The 22,308-nt window shown below is 41.6% G+C and overlaps 3 protein-coding genes across 5 annotated transcripts; all 3 read right to left on the bottom strand.

Moving 5' to 3' along the window:
• Positions 1-285: 285 nt before the first annotated feature.
• On the bottom strand, positions 286-3,394 carry LOC140931232 (sentrin-specific protease 6-like). The gene is made up of 7 exons (XM_073380998.1): positions 3,256-3,394; positions 2,765-2,933; positions 2,155-2,274; positions 1,406-1,522; positions 1,079-1,168; positions 543-625; positions 286-384 (listed from the first exon to the last, which is right to left on the bottom strand). Exons 1-6 carry the CDS (start codon positions 3,275-3,277, stop codon positions 595-597), a joined length of 549 nt encoding a protein of 182 aa, XP_073237099.1. The 5' UTR covers positions 3,278-3,394; the 3' UTR covers positions 286-384; positions 543-594.
• Positions 3,395-4,567: 1,173 nt separating this feature from the next.
• Positions 4,568-21,219, bottom strand: LOC140931231 (uncharacterized). 2 transcript variants are annotated; one of them, XM_073380997.1, is made up of 12 exons: positions 20,594-21,219; positions 19,419-19,653; positions 19,033-19,141; positions 18,680-18,783; positions 18,225-18,340; positions 17,353-17,426; positions 16,719-16,993; positions 16,472-16,620; positions 5,914-5,995; positions 5,407-5,573; positions 5,074-5,164; positions 4,568-4,705 (listed from the first exon to the last, which is right to left on the bottom strand). In XM_073380997.1, the coding sequence occupies exons 1-11, from the start codon at positions 21,074-21,076 to the stop codon at positions 5,090-5,092; spliced, it is 1,869 nt and encodes a 622-aa protein (XP_073237098.1). In that variant the 5' UTR covers positions 21,077-21,219; the 3' UTR covers positions 4,568-4,705; positions 5,074-5,089. The 2 variants fall into 2 exon arrangements, 1 of the variants encoding a protein (XP_073237098.1); XR_012164939.1 differs by lacking the exons at positions 4,568-4,705; positions 5,074-5,164 and having other exon boundaries at positions 5,437-5,573; positions 16,326-16,620.
• On the bottom strand, positions 6,127-13,176 carry LOC140931229 (uncharacterized). 2 transcript variants are annotated; one of them, XR_012164938.1, is made up of 2 exons: positions 6,294-13,176; positions 6,127-6,206 (listed from the first exon to the last, which is right to left on the bottom strand). XR_012164938.1 is itself a non-coding variant. In XM_073380996.1 (2 exons), the coding sequence occupies exon 2, from the start codon at positions 12,670-12,672 to the stop codon at positions 6,535-6,537; it is 6,138 nt and encodes a 2,045-aa protein (XP_073237097.1). In that variant the 5' UTR covers positions 12,673-12,919; positions 13,007-13,176; the 3' UTR covers positions 6,127-6,534. The 2 variants fall into 2 exon arrangements, 1 of the variants encoding a protein (XP_073237097.1); XM_073380996.1 differs by having other exon boundaries at positions 6,127-12,919; positions 13,007-13,176.
• Positions 21,220-22,308: the final 1,089 nt, after the last annotated feature.

Genomic DNA, 22,308 nt, shown 5'->3' with positions numbered 1-22,308 from the left:
GTCTCATCAATGCACAACAAAGAACTAGAAAAATACTTCCGAGATAGGAATGTTCTGATCACTGGATTAACGTCTTACCTTGGGGTAGTATAGGGGCATCGATTCAGGAGTGAAGTCAGGAGAAGAACTCTCTCCCTTAGCCAACCATTCGCATCTTACGAAACTGCGAACAAATCAGAATAGCAGGTTTAGCCTTAAAAAATATGGCCGCAATAAAAATTGTATTGGAAACAAAACGGGTATAACAAACGTTTCACCAACTATCACTGCAATTAACTAAGTTACCTGCGAATGAGGTGTGCCTCTTGTTCTCTTGATGAAGGACAGTCATAAAACCCATCCTCTGAGCCATAGACGATTGAGTCAATCACTATGATTGGAGCCCTGCAAATATCAATGACAAATAAAGACAACACTTTGAAACTGCATATTTAGGACAGAATATTTTTTTCTGACACTCCATTCGGTTAACAGCTATAGGAATTCAAGTGAGTTTTCTGCTATAAGGTATCTAATCATCAACAAGCAATTCAACTACACACCTTCGCGACGAATTCTTGTCCATTCGTGCTTTTCCAACCAAAAAGGGTAGGTTTAATAGATTAGTGCCAAGAACCAGTGTCCGCTAAAAGGAAAAGAGGTGATAACAGGGTCAAACCCTGCTAATACAGGCACTGAGGGGGCCATAAAAAGTGTCCGTATTAACGAAGTGTAAAGAAAATGTTGGGGCTTTCTTTCCTGGGGACAAAGCAAACTGTCCGTAATAATGAGAAGCAGGCTTTGACTGTATATTTTAATAAAAGTCAAAAAGGAGAAAGGGAGTCTGACAATGTAACTGGTTAAAAAGAAAAACTTTAAACACAATAATTTACTGAGTACCCAGACCAAACACCATTTGTACATTTCTGGCAAACTTATGGGAGTCATTGCCTATCATCACCTGAAAATTATTAAGTTCACAGTTACATATATATAATTCAATGGCTTCCTGGATTAAATTGCCTAACTATCAGATTAGAGAAACAACAAATTGAGCATCCACCACTAACTGCAAACATTAATAAATTGTAGAAAATACCTTCTACAGACAGGTATGAAGAGGAACATCTTTTGGAAAATGTCCACATTTCTTGTAAATCTTGCAGCACTTACATGCCGGTCCTCGGGACTATAGAGAAAATGAAACAAGATTGTGATTTTTGAAATCGCAGTGACGGAAGTGTAATAGTTTATAAAGAAAACACAAACGAAATTTAACGTTTGAAATAATGCATGGGAAACATATTTATTGGCCAGGAAGCTCTGATTTTCCAGTGAAAGAAATGATGAGCTGTGACTAAGCCCTTAAAATTTTAAAGCTGACTAATTACTCTTTAAGAAATATGAGGATATGGTACACGTTTACCATGGTAAAACAGAGACTCCTCCTATCTTAACTCTCTGAGACAGCTTGGAAAAGAAAAAGGAGCTGAATATGTGGCACTTGTTGAACAGTTCTTCATCCAGTTTAGATGCAGCATACCTTAAGAGAAAAATTCTGTCAATATTGATCGATAGCCAGTAGGTTAATAATATTTTCAAGTACTGCAGTGGAACCTCTCGATATAACAAACAATTTTCTTTACCTCATTAAAATTTAAAATACCGTAAAATTCTGAAAATAAGCCCTGGGGCTTATATTTTTCAAAGGCCCTTTTTGAGGGGCTTATTTTTGGAGGGGCTTATGTTCTTCGGGGGTTATCTACGAAGGAAATTTGTGTTTCAAAACGATTGGGTTAGCTTACAGTTGGAAAGAAATAACTGTTTTTGCTTTGTTTTACTTTGTATTTGAGGGCAAATTCCATGTAGAAGCCCCCGGGGGCTTACATTTGGAGAGGCTTATACACGGAGGGGCTCATTTTCAGAATATTACAGTATATGTAAAAGAACCTAAATATAACAAAACCTCGTTACAGCAAACAAATTTTGCCAGTCCATTGGCCCTTTGCAATAGTGAGGTTCCACTCTAAACAGAAAGCCAGTCACTGTCTTGTTAATCATAAAATAATAAAGGTTGATTTTAGAAATGATGCCATAAACTACTGATTTTCATGAGTACAAGTGTAGAAATCACGATGATGTATCTATTAGCCTTGAGCTTCAAGTTACTCTTACATCAAAAACAAATCCACCACAGAATCATTGACTTCTTTTCCGTCCTCTAAAGTTTCAAGATCCATCTTCAAAATCTGTATCTTGCCCACTGCCGGTGGTGGTGGAAACACAGCTATGACTCTACAGATAAGAAGTAATACAACATAATTAATTTTTAAAAAAATAATTTGAGTGTTATTTCCTTTACCAAAAACAGAAATGGAAAACAATACAATCGGAAGTTATCAAAACAAACAAAAACACAAATATAAAACAATGAGTGCTGAGATGCACTATTTGAATTGGTCTTCCATGTAATATAATAATTTAAAAATGGCGTGTGTTTTGCAAGCGTATCACATATTAATAGACACCAAACTATTAATATGAAAGTTCATAACTATGTTTTTGACACTGGAATTTCTCTCGCATCATCAATAGCAGATTTCAAAGGAGTAAAATGTTTAAATCTGACAGGACTAGGTTGCAAACAATGCCTAAAATCAGATGATTTAAAGTAAATTAAAAAAGACAGACAAGATAAAAACAAGGATGCCCAAGCATAACACGTCCTGACTATATGGATGGATTTAAGAAGTCAAAGTTAACAACGCAGAAAAACCTGTTATACCTGTCCTGACCAGCGGCAATGTTTGACAATTCTTCATCACAAAGAGTCACTTTCTGCTCACAGGTTGAAACGTGTTTCACTTCTTGAGAAACAGCCACATCTTCATGTACGACAGATTGTTTCCTTTCTAGTTCTGATGGTATACAAGATGTTTGCATATCAATGCCATCTGAAACATCAAAAGTAAAATATTATGGTACTTGTAATGATTTCTTGACTGTTTTAGGGGGGTTCTCAAAAAGTAAGACAGATAATACTAATACTAATAATATTAATATAACAACCAAGTCAAAATAGAGAATCATCCTAGGTTAAATCAAAATTAACCTCAAATTAAATTTAACCTGTAACATATCCAAGTAGACATTCCCCAGGGAAAGGAAAAAAAACTCCTCATAAAATATAATCTATGATATTGCATTTAAAAGTAACAAGCGTTTCTAGTTAAAGGTGCAGGTGCACAGTTTGATTTTTCAAAAAATACTTTTTACCTTCGTCAAGGACACATACCATTCTCAACTGAGATCACATTGTCAATGCCAGTTAACATGTCTGCATATTCACATAGCCATTCTTCTCTGCTGTACTTGAATTTGGGCTGGAAATCATCCCGCACGTGACATGTCTTTTTTGCATCAAGGATGTACTCAAAGAAATCCTGCCCAAACTTCAGTGTCATGAGATGGTCCATGACCTTGATCCATTGGATGTCTTCAGGGCTCCAGAAAACTTCCTTTGACTTCCACCCACAACCAGCAAAATAGAAGGTGTACCTGTCATCCTGTTTACCGTTCTTTGCTGAAATATAAATTTAAACTTTTATTGATGTTCCATCTCTTTACTAACATGATAGGGTATTGAAAGAGAATATATAATATAAGTAACCGGTTCACAAACTATATGAACATGACGTTTGTATCCAAACAGTAGAAAAGAAAATAATATATCAGGAAAGGCCATCTCAGCTCTTTAGACGAACTCTGGTATGCAAAAACTTAAATATTGTTTTAAGCAGTATTCAAGGCCATTAACTCAAAATACTGCTCCTACACTGCTCCATTTCACAACTATGAAAGGCGAAGGCACCAAAGACCTGACTTATGTATTAATAACATCAAATACATTGCCAAGGCTGTGTGCTAAGAAAAATGAAAGAGAGCCCATTGCTTTCAACGTGTGAAATCCAAAGTGTAATCACCAAAGAGAAAAAATAAGGTGCCAGGATCCAATGGTTGCAAAGCACAGTATTGAAACAAGCAATCCAATTCATTGCCAATTACGAATTAAGCTAACAAGTTACCTTCAATTGATTTTATTGATTCTCGGAGACAAAGGCGGAGGAACAACATTCTCTCAGTATAGAAATGTAACAGCATTTGCTCAACTGCAATGTAACAGATCATACAGGGAAAGAACAAAGGAGGACATATTATTACCATTTTAATTGAGATTATTAAAAGACTAAAAAAGCTAGTACTGTAATTTTATTACACTTGATTTTAAAATTGTAGTGTTATGAACAGTTTGCTAACTGGAAATTTCTTTTAAGGCCAACTCATTTGTAGTCTGTGCCACAGATGAAATTAAACTCTGGTTAAGTTTGTCCGTGAAACAGTGCCGAAATCCTTGCTCTGGACTCCATTTGGGGTCAAGAACAATGACCTCAGTGCTGCTTCATAGACATTACTAGCCAAAGTTAATTATATTTCCCACGGCTAACTCACTTGAGGACGCTTCTCCATGGCGATCATGGCTAGAGGCTTTCATCCAAAGCTGGCGTTGGTCCTTGTGGGAAGCCTCAAATCCTTGCTGACTAAATTCTCTCATGGACAGAAAGCGTCTCATGAGCATGGGTGCATGATCAATCAAAAGATGTCCATAATCGCCAATTCCAAGACTGCTCCCAAATAGTTCTCTTAACAAGAAACCCCATTCTTTGCACTACATAAAAACGTGTAAAATAAGATATGCATTTTAGTTTTTAATTTAGCTTGCTTAACTAACTGCAACAAAATATGTGGGGACTAGCTGGTTAAAATAGAGCAGGCAGATAAAAAAGTTCAGGGTGGAAGGTGCCCGCAGCAGGATGATCAATAACTGAACAAATACAAACTATACTTTACATAAATCTTAAAATACAATGGTTATAATGTACATTATTTTCTTCCTAGAACTCATTCCTGTGTTTGCTAATATTTCTAATAAAAACCCTTAAAAATAGACACTGCTGTTAGTTGAAAAAGTAAGAGATAAAAATGCAAGACTTATAATAAAAATTGAAGCAAGGTTATAAATAAACATAATTTTACCTTGACATCAAAGAGGTCAATCTCTCCTTGTTGTCTCTTTAAACACTTTTTCACGTGTTATCAGGGCAATTTCCTTCCATTCCCTGCACACCTAGAATTTAATGTTTATACAATAGGTTAAATACTAAGAATGTATTAAGACAAATAAGTCTTTGACTAAGACTCAGTGACACTCCATTTATATGAGAAGCAGTATACCTTTAATAATCAATTGATGTGTTTGGCAGAGATTTACAAACAATTAACAATTATTACACTAATAAAAAGCAATTACATTACAATAACTCACAGATAACTCAAAATTAGCTTCCAGTTGGTAAAATCAACAATTACCCTTTTCACCAATTCCAGTTGTATGTTTGCAACAGAGGTCACAAGTGCATCCTCTTCGTTGAATAATGACTTTTTACGTGACTTGCACAGCTTCTTGAAAAAGACATCAAGCTCATCCAACTTGCTCTGCCACTGAACAAGGCGAGATTCCAGGTCAGCTTTAACATCTGAAAAACAGCCAAAAACTGAAATAAGACCTGAGAAAGACTGTAATGAGAGGCCCTTTATGTTATCATACCATTCAAATAACTGTTGCAAATAAAAGCTATTTGTTATCATTGGGTAAATGTTTTTGAGGAATTAAAAACAAAAAGCTCCTTTTCTTATTTTAATATTGTCCAAACTCAAGCAAAGCCTAATGTTTTTTTTTTCTCTTCCACATAAGCATATAAGACACTCAAAAAGTTATATTATAGTATGGTAACCTTCTTTAGTCCGTAAGAGAAAAAAATCAGAACTTGTAGCCAAAGAACAAAAAAGTATCACTACTACTGTCACTCTACGAACCTGAGCCTTCCAAATCAATTATCTCAGTGTGAGTACCAAAATCTCTAACAAAGGTGCCCTTGCTTAAAGCTTCTGCAAAGTACTAAACATTTGGAAAAAAATTAATGCATTAGTTACATAAAAAGGTGCTAACATGCTACAAGGAAATGTCAAAACACTGGGTTACACTGCACCCATGGTGTTGGGGTCGACACAGAAATTTCGACGCGTTGATTGGACTATTAATCTGTCTTTAATCGCCAAGTTTCTCGTGCTTGGTTCGATCGGTGATCACTGGTCATGAACGGTGAAAACTGAACATAAAATAAGCAAAAATGACAAATAAACCTAAAGAAAACCTAAATAAACCTAAAGCGACACTAAAGAGCAAAACTACTTACATTCTGTGCGATGCAATCGATGAGAAATTCAAAACATTTGCTCTATAACACTACACTTGAAAACACGTGGTGATCTGCTTTTGCTGTGGTCATGTGACCATCCGAAACTAACATGATATAAGTAGTCACGTAGTGTCCAAAAAGGAAGTGAACGCAAAAATAAATCAAAATAAAATTTGGACTAAACATTCCGCCGGCCTTGGGACAACCCAGTAGGTAGGCCCAACGTCACTAGCCTAGACTAATTATTCTCAAGATCGTTCTCCAGTAGGCATAGCTTCTGAATAGGTCGGATGAACACAGAGTCCTTTGTCTTGACTTTCGCTGTGCGCACCAGGCCGTCGGGGCCAGGGAAGACCTCTAGGACTCGTCCAAGTTTCCAGCATCCTCTCGGCACGTTGTCATCAACTAACAGGACAAGGGCCTTCGGCTTCAAGTTAGGTAAGACCTTTCTCCACTTTCCTCGGGCTTGCAGGGTAGGTAAATACTCACGCAACCACCTCTTCCAAAATAGGTCTGCCAGAAATTGTACCTGCCTCCATTTCCTTCTGTGATACTGATCTGCTTTCTCAAATATGCCAGGGGGTAGGCAGATAGTCTTCCTCTGCATTAAGAAATGCGCTGGCGTGAGTGGCTGAAGGTCATTTGGGTCGTCTGAATTGGCGGTGAGCGCTCGCCCATTTAACACTCGTTCAACTTCAGTCAACAGCGTCTGAAGAACTGCTTCCGTAACTACTTGGGTCCCTAGGATAGACTTCAGAACAGTCTTAGCACTTCGCACCATCCGCTCCCAAATCCCAGACATGCTAGAAGCAGTTGGCGGCTGGAAGACCCATTTGCACCCTCGTTGTAGAAGCTCTTGCACAATTTGTTGCTGGTTCCACTGCTCGATCGACTCTCTCAGCTCTCGTTCACCGCCGACAAAATTTGATCCTCTGTCACACCTTAGTTCAGTCACTTCACCACGACGGTTTATAAATCGTCGCAGACACATTATGAAGTCGTTTGTGTCCATCGAGTGAACCAATTCAAGATGTACACTACGTGTCGTCAGGCAGGTAAATAAGCAGCACCACCGTTTGGCTGTTCCTCTTCCATGCTTGACGTATAAAGGACCGAATAGATCCATTCCTGTGTAGGAGAATGGGGGTTCGTACGCCATCATCCGGCTTCTTGGCAGGGGAGCCATTTGCTGAGTCATCGGCTTGGCATTCAACTTCTTACAAACAAGACACCGACCCAGGACAGAACGTGTTAACACCCTTATTTGTGGGATCCAGAACGTCTCTCGAACCCTTGCTATGAGGTGTTCACGCCCCAGGTGACCAATTGATGCATGGGTGTGGCGGACCATCAGGACTGTCGCTGGATGATCTCTGGGCAGTATTATTTGATTCCTGGCAGTGTCAGCAGCTGGTGGTGATGCTATACGTCCCTTGACTCTCAAAACACCATGGTCGTCTTGCATTGGGTTCAAACTAGCGATCTTACTGGATCCCCTGACTTCGCCCCTGGTCTTTAGATCCTTGATCTCTTGATCGTAGGCTGCGTGCTGGACGATCTTTGCGATGGATAAGGTAGCAGCATCGTAATCTTCTAAAGTCAGATGACCTGTGTGGACAGTCTTCCGGTCACGGATGAAATGAGTGAAGCGTGTGAGCCAAGCCACTTGACGTCTGAGACGGTTCCAATCAGAGGAGGTGCTTATTATTTGTTGCATGGTGGTCTCAACAGGTGTGGCGGGGGGGCAATTAGACTGTACGCTTGCCTGGCGGGTCTTGACATTGGTGTTTATGTCAGTACAGTTAGCATGGGTTTCTTTCTTAAGCTCTAGGCCTTCATCGGGGACTTCTCGAAGGCTTGCGTTGGGCCAAAAGGATTCAGGTTGCCATAAGAACTCTGGTCCTCGTAGCCAGCGGTGATCAAGGTTTAGCTCAGAGGGGTTCAAGCCACGTGACGCATCGTCGGCTGGGTTCAAGACACCTGGCACGTGGTTCCAGTCGTCTGGCTGTGAGTTTCCTCTGATTTCTTCGACTCGATTAGCGACATAGGTCTGGAAACGACGCCTTTCATTCTTCAAGTAGTGGAGAACTATTTCGCTGTCTGTCCAGAACTTGGTGCTCTGAATAGGAAGGTCCAACTCTTCTCTCAGCATCTTATTCAAGCGTGTAGACAGAACAGCAGCTTGGAGTTCAAGCCTTGGAATGCTTGTGAACTTGACAGGTGCATTTCTTGCTTTCCCCACAACAAACGAGCAGTGAATAGACCCATCTGGATTCTCGACTCTTAGATACGCAGATGCACCGTAGCCAATTTCAGAGGCATCAGAGAAGATATGCAGCTGTAGTTTGCATTTGGAAGCATCTGTTCCAGCTGGCAAGTAGCAACGTGGGATGCGCAGTGCAGAGAGGGATGACAGCTGTGAGGTCCAAGACTTCCATCTGGCTAAGAAGTTTTCTTCGAGTGGCTGGTCCCAGTCTACCTTAGCCTTCCACATATCCTGGATAATTACTCTGGCAGTAAGGGCCACAGGCGCAGCAAACCCAAGAGGGTCATACAGGGAACAAACGGCGGACAGTACTCCACGCTTTGTTTCGGGTCGATTCAAGTTCTTGATGTCAAATCCAAGCTCATCTGTTTCAGCAAACCAGCGAATCCCTAGCGCCCTTTCCACTGGCAGTTCGTCTAAGTCAAGATTCAGATCTGGTGTGGCTCTTTTCTCGGTGGGAATGGTTGCCAAAACATTCTTACTGTTCGTCATGAATTTCGTAAGGTTGAAGCCACCGTGATTCAGGATTTTCACTAGGTCCGATGCTACAGTAGATGCTGTATTCTCCTCACTGAAGGATGGCAGAGCATCGTCAACATAAAAGTTCCTGTCAACAGTTGCAACAACTTGCGGGTTGAACCTTTCAGCATTGTCACTGGCTGTTCTTCTCAGGGCCCAATTTGCAACGCAAGGGGACGAGGTTGCTCCAAATATGTGTACTTCCATAACATAGACATCCGGGGGTTTGTCGTAATCATCTGTCCACCAGAGGAATCGTAGAGCTTCTTGATCTTGTTTACGCACACGCACTTGATGAAACATTGCCTCGACATCAGCGGCTACCCCTACATGCCCCTGTCGAAATCGCAGCAGCACACCAACGAGACTGTTTGTCATGTCTGGCCCTTGAACGAGATTCTTGTTTAGAGATGTTCCTTCATACTCAGATGCGGCATCGAAGACGATACGGAGCTTGTCAGGTTTGTTGGGATTAGTCACTGGATGATGAGGTAAGTACCAAGTTATCGAGCTTTCTCTAGCTGCTTCTTCAGGGGACAATTTGCGTGCATAACCCTTCGAGATGTACTCAGTCATGACTCCACGGTACTTAGCAGCCATTTGCTCATTTCCTGCTTTGGTCAGGCGTCGTCTAAGCAATTCTGCTCGTCTTTCAGCTAAAATGCGATTGTTTGGCAGCTTTGGCTGATCTTCCTTCCATAGTAGGCCAACTTCATAATGCCCGTCTACAAGGGTAGTAGTTTCTTCAATGATTTTTAGGGCTCGTTTGTCTTCCACAGATAAGGGCTTCTCTCCTGCTTTCAATGTTCCATAGTCTTCGATCTTCCAAAACCTTTCAACAAAGTCGTCAGGTTTGTGTCCAACAGAGATGAAATTGAGCTCAGCTCTTCTTGTCCCAGCGATAGTCAATGGACCTGAAATGCTCCAACCGAGAGGGTACCGATAACCGTAGAGGCCGCTCTTGTTGTCTTTCGGGATTCTGACTTCCTTCTGCAAGTGTGCAACAGGGACGTTACTCCCCACAATGATCGAGACTCGTTCAAAGTCCACCACTGGGAATGTAAGGTCTTGAAGGTGCGGATACTTATGGACATCTACTGTCCCCGGCAAAACTCGTTCTGATTGATTCAGGTCAGGGAGAACGTAAGCTTCATTAACATCAATGTCTTCACCGTATGCTTCTACAGGACTGAGAGTAAAGGAAACGCGTCGACTCTCCACCAGCTCCTCGCTGTTCGTAATAGTCTTAATCCCGATTTGCTCCGAGATCCCTTTCAGGTCAAGATGATCAGCAAGCTCTTTGTCAATGAGGGTATCGGTACAGCCATTGTCAAGAAATGCATATGTAGAAAGGGAACCACCGTTCTCTGCAGTAATGGTTACAGGAACTACATTTAACAAAACTTGGGCTCTTGTGGTGCTGACACCGGCAGATGTAATCGAAGTCTGTGGCCTGTCGCTGGGCGGCTGTCTTGTGCCTTGCTCCATTTGTGGTTGCCGGGTTATTGGGTCAGCAGTCGGAGTACTGTATCGGTTAGTGGGGTTATGAGTGTTCTTGTTTCCAGGAGTTCTGCGTCCATTGTTGTTGTCCCTATGCAGTATTGGTAAGTGGTGTCCAGGGCACAGAGAACAAGCTGGTGGCTCAGGACAGGAAGTACCACTGTGATCGGGATTATGGCAACCACAGTTAAAGCAGAACCCATACGATGCTGCATATTGTCGACGCACGGCTACACGGTCACACTGTTTGACGATTGGGCACTCCTGGAGTCGGTGGGGAGTAGACTTGCAAATTGCACAGTTTGCAGAGTTCTCTTTCTTGGGGGCGTTCTTAAGCGATGTGGCGTTGATCGTAGCATTTTTCGTGGGCAGGTCCGATCCTTTAGAAGCTTTGGGGGGGGACTTGTTTGTCCTGTTTTCTCCCCTTTGCGGCTGCATTCCAAACACTGGGTCATTCCTTATTGACGCTTGCCTTTTCACAAATTTTGCAATGTCCTTTAGTCGTGCAGTTCCACCACGGCTAACAATCTCGTAGTTTTCGGTCTGCCACTTGGTGATTAAATCATTTGGGAGTCTGTTTACGATTCTTCTCAAATTGGTAGCTACGCTTGCTTCGCGTTCCACATCTCCCTTCAGAACCTTGGTTGAAGTGTTCAGCTTCTCGGCAAAATTAAGCAGACCCATGTTGTCACCATAGGCAAGTTTGGGGCCTGAGACTAACTCTTCGATGCAGGCTTGCGTCACCTGAATAGGGCGACCAAAGCGTTCCTCTAAGATCTTCATTAGCTCACTATAGGAGGAGCCTCGGTTTCTTTTGATGACCTCCAAGGCTTCTCCTTTCAGGAACTTCGGTAAGTACTCTACCCGCTGCGCATCAGTTAGTAGCTCACTTTCAAGGTGAGTATGTGCCTGTTCTTTGAAGAACGGGAAGTCTGCTGGGTTGCCATTAAAGGGTGTAGGAGAGATTCCGTTCAGAAGCTGTACCTTCCACATGGCTGCTACATGGTCTTTAGGGGCTTGCTCTATTACTTTGTCTTCTGGCTGAGACTTAGGTCTATACTGGAAGGTTCGTGGGGCTTGGTATGGTGGCTGCTGGCATTCAGTGACTGGCAGTGCTCCCTTGTTTGCAGTATCGGCAATATTGGATTTGACCTCAGTGGCTGGCTTTTCCTTGCACGAACCAGGTGCTGTGTCTTGGGGGGTGGAGCAACTGACAGGTATAAGAGGCAGTGAAGGTTTGGGTGTCGGTGCTGGGATTTTTGGTGTTCGGGGTTCTGAATCATCAAGTTGAATTTGAGGTGACTGTCCCAGTGGTTTCTCCTCAATGGGATAGGTTGTCTGAACAATATTGTCCACACCATTAACAACACCAGTTTCCTCGTCGAACTCATTTTCAATCTTCCAGTCCAGCTCAGCTAGAACGGCTTCGTCCTCGAGTAGTCTCAATTCCTTCTTTGCGCTCCGCTCATGCTCTGCTTTGACCAATTCGGCTTCTTGTTGAGCCTTACTCTTCGCCAACTCAGCTTCCTCTTGTGCCCTACTCTTCGCTAACTCCAATTTCTTTTTTGCTAAAAGCATGGCTCTAAACCTTTCTTTCCGGGACGACGAAGAGGATCTTGAAGTAGTGGAGCTCTGAGACTGGTGCGACTTGTGACTTTTAATGGAGCGTTCATCATCACGTTTTTGTGTTTCTTGATCAGTCCGTATTTGGGTTTCGCATTCTTCTATTGTAAACATCATCTGTTCTTTGAGGGACTTGAACCTTTGCTGTACTTCTTGTAGTCGTTTGCTGTCACGTATGCCTGGCAGGTACTTCGAGTGTACAGTCTCAAAGGATTTCCAAATGATAGCTAAACGATCTACTATTTTGCGGGCGGACAAGTGCTCCCAATTAGTGTAGAGGAGAGTTTGGAGCTGCTGTGTTTCAAAGGCAACTTCTTTAGATTCCTTGTTCCACAAAGATGCAAGTCTGCGTTGTTCGCTTATTTCGCGTTGATACACAAGTTCACCAAAATCAATTTGAGTATTTGGTACGGGGTCCTGGCGTAGGGAGTATCCAACTGCTCCTTTCGCTGAGTCCTCAGGGTCCATTCCGCGATCCACTATCGCGCGGTCCAGTCCAGAGATTCCTGCGATTCCGTTCGGTCGGTTCGGAGCGTTCGTTTTCTCGAGAATCCAGGTGAAAACACAGTTTTCTCTTCGTACTTTGTAGAATTTTTCACAATGTTGGGGTCGACACAGAAATTTCGACGCGTTGATTGGACTATTAATCTGTCTTTAATCGCCAAGTTTCTCGTGCTTGGTTCGATCGGTGATCACTGGTCATGAACGGTGAAAACTGAACATAAAATAAGCAAAAATGACAAATAAACCTAAAGAAAACCTAAATAAACCTAAAGCGACACTAAAGAGCAAAACTACTTACATTCTGTGCGATGCAATCGATGAGAAATTCAAAACATTTGCTCTATAACACTACACTTGAAAACACGTGGTGATCTGCTTTTGCTGTGGTCATGTGACCATCCGAAACTAACATGATATAAGTAGTCACGTAGTGTCCAAAAAGGAAGTGAACGCAAAAATTAATCAAAATAAAATTTGGACTAAACACATGGGTGTGCCACCTAAAGTGCAGCCTGTTAGTTAGCTCTGCCTAAACAAAACACTGGGTTACACTGCACCCATGGGTGTGCCACCTAAAGTGCAGCCTATGTTAGTTAGCTCAACCTAAACAAAACACTGGGTTACACTGCACCCATGGGTGTGCCACCTAAAGTGCAGCCTATGTTAGTTAGCTCAACCTAAACAAAACACTGGGTTACACTGCACCCATGGGTGTGCCACCTAAAGTGCAGCTTATGTTAGTTAGCTCTACCTAAACAAAACACTGGGTTACACTGCACCCATGGGTGTGCCACCTAAAGTGCAGCCTATGTTAGTTAGCTCTGCCTAAACAAAACACTGGGTTACACTGCACCCATGGGTGTGCCACCTAAAGTGCAGCCTATGTTAGTTAGCTCTACCTAAACAAAACACTGGGTTACACTGCACCCATGGGTGTGCCACCTAAAGTGCAGCCTATGTTAGTTAGCTCTACCTAAACAAAACACTGGGTTACACTGCACCCATGGGTGTGCCACCTAAAGTGCAGCCTATGTTAGTTAGCTCAACCTAAACAAAACACTGGGTTACACTGCACCCATGGGTGTGCCACCTTAAGTGCAGCCTATGTTAGTTAGCTCAACCTAAACAAAACACTGGGTTACACTGCACCCATGGGTGTGCCACCTAAAGTGCTGCCTATGTTAGTTAGCTCTACCTAAACAAAACACTGGGTTACACTGCACCCATGGGTGTGCCACCTAAAGTGCAGCGTATGTTAGTTAGCTCAACCTAAACAAAACACTGGGTTACACTGCACCCATGGGTGTGCCACCTAAAGTGCAGCCTATAATAGTTGGCTCAACCTAAACAAAACACTGGGTTACACTGCACCCATGGGTGTGCCACCTAAAGTGCAGCCTATGTTAGTTAGCTCTACCTAAACAAAACACTGGGTTACACTGCACCCATGGGGGTGCCACCTAAAGTGCAGCCTATGTTAGTTAGCTCTACCTAAACAAAACACTGGGTTACACTGCACCCATGGGTGTGCCACCTAAAGTGCAGCCTATGTTAGTTGGCTCTACCTAAACAAAACACTGGGTTACACTGCACCCATGGGTGTGCCACCTAAAGTGCAGCTTATGTTAGTTAGCTCTACCTAAACAAAACACTGGGTTACACTGCACCCATGGGTGTGCCACCTAAAGTGCAGCCTATGTTAGTTAGCTCTACCTAAACAAAACACTGGGTTACACTGCACCCATGGGTGTGCCACCTAAAGTGCAGCCTATGTTAGTTAGCTCAACCTAAACAAAACACTGGGTTACACTGCACCCATGGGTGTGCCACCTAAAGTGCAGCCTATGTTAGTTAGCTCAACCTAAACAAAACACTGGGTTACACTGCACCCATGGGTGTGCCACCTAAAGTGCAGCCTATGTTAGTTAGCTCAACCTAAACAAAACACTGGGTTACACTGCACCCATGGGTGTGCCACCTAAAGTGCAGCCTATGTTAGTTAGCTCTACCTAAACAAAACACTGGGTTACACTGCACCCATGGGTGTGCCACCTAAAGTGCAGCCTATGTTAGTTAGCTCTACCTAAACAAAACACTGGGTTACACTGCACCCATGGGTGTGCCACCTAAAGTGCAGCCTATGTTAGTTAGCTCAACCTAAACAAAACACTGGGTTACACTGCACCCATGGGTGTGCCACCTAAAGTGCAGCCTATGTTAGTTAGCTCAACCTAAACAAAACACTGGGTTACACTGCACCCATGGGTGTGCCACCTAAAGTGCAGCCTATGTTAGTTAGCTCTACCTAAACAAAACACTGGGTTACACTGCACCCATGGGTGTGCCACCTAAAGTGCAGCCTATGTTAGTTAGCTCTACCTAAACAAAACACTGGGTTACACTGCACCCATGGGTGTGCCACCTAAAGTGCAGCCTATGTTAGTTAGCTCAACCTAAACAAAACACTGGGTTACACTGCACCCATGGGTGTGCCACCTAAAGTGCAGCCTATGTTAGTTAGCTCTACCTAAACAAAACACTGGGTTACACTGCACCCATGGGTGTGCCACCTAAAGTGCAGCTTATGTTAGTTAGCTCTACCTAAACAAAACACTGGGTTACACTGCACCCATGGGTGTGCCACCTAAAGTGCAGCCTATGTTAGTTAGCTCTACCTAAACAAAACACTGGGTTACACTGCACCCATGGGTGTGCCACCTAAAGTGCAGCCTATGTTAGTTAGCTCTACCTAAACAAAACACTGGGTTACACTGCACCCATGGGTGTGCCACCTAAAGTGCAGCCTATGTTAGTTAGCTCTACCTAAACAAAACACTGGGTTACACTGCACCCATGGGTGTGCCACCTAAAGTGCAGCCTATGTTAGTTAGCTCAACCTAAACAAAACACTGGGTTACACTGCACCCATGGGTGTGCCACCTAAAGTGCAGCCTATGTTAGTTAGCTCAACCTGAACAAAACACTGGGTTACACTACACCCATGGGTGTGCCACCTAAAGTGCAGCCTATGTTAGTTAGCTCAACCTAAACAAAACACTGGGTTACACTGCACCCATGGGTGTGCCACCTAAAGTGCAGCCTATGTTAGTTAGCTCTACCTAAACAAAACACTGGGTTACACTGCACCCATGGGTGTGCCACCTAAAGTGCAGGCTATGTTAGTTAGCTCAACCTAAACAAAACACTGGGTTACACTGCACCCATGGGTGTGCCACCTAAAGTGCAGCCTATAATAGTTGGCTCAACCTAAACAAAACACTGGGTTACACTGCACCCATGGGTGTGCCACCTAAAGTGCAGCCTATGTTAGTTAGCTCAACCTAAACAAAACACTGGGTTACACTGCACCCATGGGGGTGCCACCTAAAGTGCAGCCTATGTTAGTTAGCTCTACCTAAACAAAACACTGGGTTACACTGCACCCATGGGTGTGCCACCTAAAGTGCAGCCTATGTTAGTTAGCTCTTCCTAAAGAAAACACTGGGTTACACTGCAACCATGGGTGTGTGACCTGAACTGCCTGTGTTAGTTACCTCTAACTAACTAAAACAAAATTCAGTTACATAGGAGACTGTAGCAATTAAAGAAATACTCACAGAGGTATTTGATTCCTAAAGCGCACTCCGACGGATCGTCTGGACGCTGTATGAACTCAATGAATACACATTACCAGTGAACTTGACCATATGATGTTAAATCAATTTGCAAGTTTAACAATAATAGTTGTTTAATTCTTACTAACACAAACATGAGCCTGGCAAAATGTAACTCTGTTCAAGATCAAATTTTTTGCCGTGTTCACATCTTTGTACGGCTTCTTGAATTTATCCAACGGTAGTGCGAGTTCTACAATTTCTTCAAGGTGCTGGAGGATTTCCCGTTCAGTTGGACCTGAAACACAACAGCATGAGAGCAAATTAAACAAAAAAATTTTACAGAACACATATGGAAAACATCTCTTGAAAACATTATTTTAGGAAATGTCTTACCAGACATTGAACTGACATGGATATTCTGCCTTGTAATAGCAGACTGTTGATCTGATTTCTTCTTTACTGAGATTCGATCACCATGAAATGACTCTGGGCCATAGTTTTTTAGGGCAGCATTGGCCTCTGCTAAGGAATCCACCTTGTGTGCAAGAAGACCAATGGATGCCAACAACTGTTCAGTGTTGCGCATCTCCATATGGAGAGCACAAAGTTGAACATTGCAGAGCTCTTCATCCAAAAGAAAAACTAGGTCATCTCGTATCCCAGTTGATCTACAAGGCAATTTCAAAGAATGATTGATTTTCTGAAGCAGTGAATTAGGTCATGTTTTTCTCTAAAAATATTTTTTTGTTTTTCTTTTTAAATTACCAAACTATGATTACTCCTTTCCTGACAGTATGATGACAATTTCTGGCAACCTTGAAAGTTTGGCTTAAGATCGTGTATGAGGATTTCAGTTTACTAACAACAATTAAAAAGACCCAAACCATTCACTTAATTTCAATTCATGCTTTTGTATAAGTCATTTCACCATGAGCTAGAAAATTCATTTTGTTATGTACAGGTAAGAAAATCCCCTTTATGTTTTTGAATGTAATTAAATATGACAAGGATCCAAATGCCTACATACCTTCCTATATTGCATTTGCTTCTGAGGCAATCTAGACATGTCTCATCTGGAGCAACATCATGACATTTGCAACCCTGAAAAAAAACAGCAACACTAATCAAACTTAATAATAGTACATAATGTGTTGAAATAAGTTAGAAAAATTTACAATTTCAGATAGAATTACACATTTATCATGCTTCACATTATCTTGGTCAGAGTTCATACAGATTTCAAGACTTTTTTCAGACTTTTTTCCAAAACATGAATTCATATTTCCAGACTGAAGGTTATCAAATAGATGATCAATAGAGACCTTGAAAAACGTGGGAACAAAGCTATTTTCATCATGCACTGCAAACGCACAGTAACCATGGTGCAATGTAGACATAAGAAAATTATGAAACTTCTTATTCTGTGATTAAATGTCTTAGCTACAGGTGAAATTGACTTGACCACAGGGGAAAAAATTCACTTATTACGCACTTTTTGTAGCTATAAAAAAACTTTGGACTTTGAATTATTTTTCTAGACTTTATCTCCAATAGTAAGACTTTTTCAAGGTCTGGAAAATGAAGACTTTTTCAAGAATTCGTGACTCTGAACGAACCCTGTTCTTTTTACAGTACATGTATGCACAATTTCAGTGATTTTAAGACAGAATGACCTTTAAATAAGTACTGTACAGCATTAAAAGGTTTTGGCTGAATTAAACCTGTTTGATGTTTCGATCACTCGCTAACTATTTTCCCGAATATTGGCAAAGATCAAAGTCATCTAAAATTGGTGTAAAAACAGTTGATTAACTGAGGCAGCACTTTTATACACCTCGACATTAACAGCACAAGTTGCGGTTGCCATATACTAATTTCTACATTATTTGAGTACTTTACCCTGATAGCATTACAGATGAAACAGAACTCGACACTGACACCTCTGCCACCTAACATGAATGCAGCATTCATCTTCTTCACCAAAAGAAGTACCAAGGTCTTGTAGTCCAATACCACTAAGTTATATAACAGAAATGGGAAAGCAAAAGTTAAAATATATACTAAACTTTCAGGAAAATTAATCTCCCCTGCATCAAAATAAAAAGGTGCTCAACTCAATTACTGACATACAATAATAATAAATTCCAGGTTTTATTTCTTGCTGCTGAAGTTTAATTTTGAACATGTTTTACTACATAAGAAAACTCTTAATTTACTTAAGTTTGACTGTTGCTTCTATCTAGTTCTAGTCACACTACCAATTGGGTAGAAGCACAATAAATTGCTGTAAAAAGTATCATATGAATAAGAAGTTTATTTTTAAAGCAAATTCCAAGACTAAGACTGATTCTTACCAAGAAATTCAACAGAGTAATGTCTACCATCAATAGTGATTCCTTGTTCCTTTAATATTTTCTTCTGATGGTTGATATCCTCTAGAAGAATCTTGAGGTTGTCTCTCTCAACAAACAAAAATTGAAAATCTATGGTCATTATTCAATTTAGTGCATTTATGCCAAATTGGGGATATTGATATCGATCCATTTAGACTGATCTCAGTGTGGATGCATGACCTAATAATGTTGTTGTATTGACTGAGTGGGGCTTACAAAAATCTGTCATTATATTTAAGTTAAATGCACATACAACCACAAGCACATTCTAACCAAAGGTAGTAAAGAGTTCAAGCAAGTTGCAATTCACTGACCTGTTTTCTTTACAGTTGGCAATTGTCAATGGGTAGACTGATTTTGCACTTTGCTGGCTATATACAGCACCATCACGAGGAACAATTCCAAACAACACCTGAGCTCTACCTACAAAACAATTTTTTGCACTAAATTAGTCAAGACAAAAACTGCACCCCTCACCAACGCATTTCATCATACAAATTATTATAATAACCACCTTCTACACAAAGAACTGTTTACAAGGCCAAAGAAATTTCACAGTCATAGCTATGTTGATTTGAAACACATACACAAAAAAGTGTGTGGATGATCATCATGCGTAGGGAATGACCTTTTATAAAAAAATAATAATAATAAAAAGACAAAACTGTATAGACAGCATGCATTATTATGAAAATTTTACCCCAGAATGGTCTCCCATCAAGCTTCATCATCAGTCGCAAAGCATGTGAAGACAGTTGGTGTAGCCTTTGCTCCCTTACAATCAGCTCCACAACAGAACTCAAATTTACAGAGAAACCTTGTATAGGAGGAACCACCTTCTTAACCCCCATATATTCTTTACAAACTCCAAAAACCACCTTCTTAGCTGCCTTGATCTGGTTCAAGTTGAGGAGAAGAGGCACGTGAAAGGATTTCTAAGAAAATAACAGAAAGCAAGTGATAGAACGCAAAGATAAAACTTTTTAATCTTGGTTGATTCTTTGTTTCCTTTGTCTCCTACTAGCACCAGGAAACAAAGGGAAAAGGGAATCAATGTCTGTAGGTTTCTTCCCTTGAACATAATTTTGACCTGTAACAATACATTTGCTACAGTCAGCAAGGGACTTCGCAACCATTTTATGAGAAACTTTTATCACTTTGAACATGACGAAATGAGGAAATGAGTTAAAGTATGGCTTTTACCGTTAAAACACTGCTTATTTTCCTCAAATACGTTTTGAATTCTTCATAAATACAGCTCTACCAGTTTAAACAGTGCCTATCGGCAGAATTTCATGGGAAAAAACTTTAGAGATAATATTTTAACATGAACATGAACGTCTTACACTTGGTGTCATGGCACATTTATAGGTTGGGCGATGACCTTATATGTTAATGGTCCAGGGTTTTGTCCCTAAGAGCAGGCTGCCAGCTTATTTCGCCAGCTGAAAAAGAGCTTACCACTGGCTCAAAGGCTCAAATTGCTCTGGAAAACAAAGTATAATCATAAGACTGCCCACCATGGGCTCACATATATTATACCCTAAAAGGTGCAGCTTAAGAGAATTATCATTACATTCTAGCCAGGAAAACTTGACACTCATTAGCGCTACTAATAACTTCAGTTGAAGGACCGCCATCCGCTTATACAAATAAGTAATCCTCGTTACAGTTCACTGACTCTTGTTTAGCGGGAAAAATCCTAACTTTTAAAAACTTAATTTGCTAGCACTTTTGATAAACATTCATACTAGGCTTCGCTTAGGGAAATAAAACTGCATAAAACAAAAGAAACAAGATGCTTGAAACATTGGGGCTTGCGGTGGAACAGTTCATTTTTTTTTTAAGCAAGACTACCGTAGTTAAACATCTTACCCCCGACCTTCCGAGCCCTGTGATGTTAATCACGGATTGCCACGTTTTCGCAGAAACTCTCGCCATCGCCTGGAAAAGGACAAGCTTCCAATCAGGAACTCTCAGGCACTCCACGTACTTCGTCAATGTATCATCGCCAATTAGCTCTTCCACACTCCTCTTTACTCCCCTTTTTACAGCCACCTCTTCGACAATTTCATGGACAATGGCCTTCGCTTCTGGGTCGCCAAATGCGCACATATTTGAAAGTACCATCGCCAAACTTTCCCTGTTTCTGTCGCACACGTCATGCACGTCCTTGATGTCGCGACTGCTTCGCTGCTTCATCAACAGCACCTTTTCTGGAGTATCCAAATCTTTCTTTTCGCTGATTTCTTTTAGATTTGGGGAAACATTCTTGTTTTCAGCACTTTGCGAGTTTCCACTGTTTGGGGGTGTCATGGCCACAGATGACGACGTCTTGTTCGTTGGTGTCGTTGGCATTTCCAAGCGCCGTGAAGCACGTGGTCGTTTGTTTGCTTCCCTTTCGTTTTCTTCGTCAACAGAAATGTTACTGAGATCTACTATGTTCAGCAAATCTCTCAGCTGTGAAATGAACTCAGAGCTTTCCGAAGAAGAACGGCGAAGCAAAGTGGTTATCAACCCAAACGAGGAACAGACAATTTCTGTTGCATTTGAAGACTTCTTGTTATGCACCAGTCATTTGAAACCCCCGGACCCCCCCCCCTCGGGCATTAGCGGGGCATTCACTTTTTATGCATGTGAGAGCCAGTGAACTCCCCGGTCCCTGGGGCAAAAGTGAATGGTGAACTCCCCCGCCCCCATATGTCCAACATACAAGGTACTCCCTTTCAAACGTCAACTAGTAGCAAGAGACTGTCCACGGAGTTTCGAAATTATACCTATCGAATTTTACCAACCAAATGCAAAAAGCCCTATAAAAGAATGCGTAGGAAGCACGAAGTTGTATGGATCGAATTTCGCGTTGGCTGATCTGGCACGTGACTGAAAGCATGCGTGATCGGAATATAAAAACTTTTCATAAACCCCTTTTCATAGCTTTTTGGTCAATGTATCGAAATCCAAACAGAAGGGAAGTTATAGAAAAGTTATGCTCACTTTGATATCAAGCCAAAGAGCGCAAAAAAATGCATAGTTTAAGCTTTAAGTGTCGTTTCTAGCTGTCGATAGGTCAAGCCAGGTCAAGTGTTTATGAAGAATTCGCGAATAAGATGGTATCGGTGCATTAGATGCATTTTAAAGCATATTATAATTACAAATCTACATAATATCAGTGAAAATATGCCTACCTTTGTTCACCAAACTCTTCAAGTCATCGGCTATGACCGCTTTTTTTACGCCTCGATATTTAACTTTGCAAAACATCGTCACGGTACGAAGCGATGAAAATGTATGCGGAATCATGCGGAATTAGTATGCGGCGCGAAAATGAAAACCGCTGACCATAAAGTGACTGCCCCGCTTATCCCCCGGTCCGGGAGGCAAAGACCGTGACTTTTAGCGTATCCCCCGACTACCGGGGAACAAATATTTGGTGAACATGAAGTGAATGTCCCCGCAATACCCCGGTCATCCCCGAGGGGGGGTCCGGGGGTTTCAAATGACTGGTGCATTAGAGTAATGGCGGCCATCTTGCAGCCGAATGTGGGCACCGTCGATTCTTTGAAAATCGCCTGGAAAACTGGCGACAACAG

This window comes from Porites lutea, chromosome 3, assembly GCF_958299795.1.
Source record: "Porites lutea chromosome 3, jaPorLute2.1, whole genome shotgun sequence".
Lineage (NCBI taxonomy): Eukaryota > Metazoa > Cnidaria > Anthozoa > Scleractinia > Poritidae > Porites > Porites lutea.
Note: the sequence above shows the minus strand (reverse complement) of the source record. Positions and strands in the feature narration are given on the sequence as shown.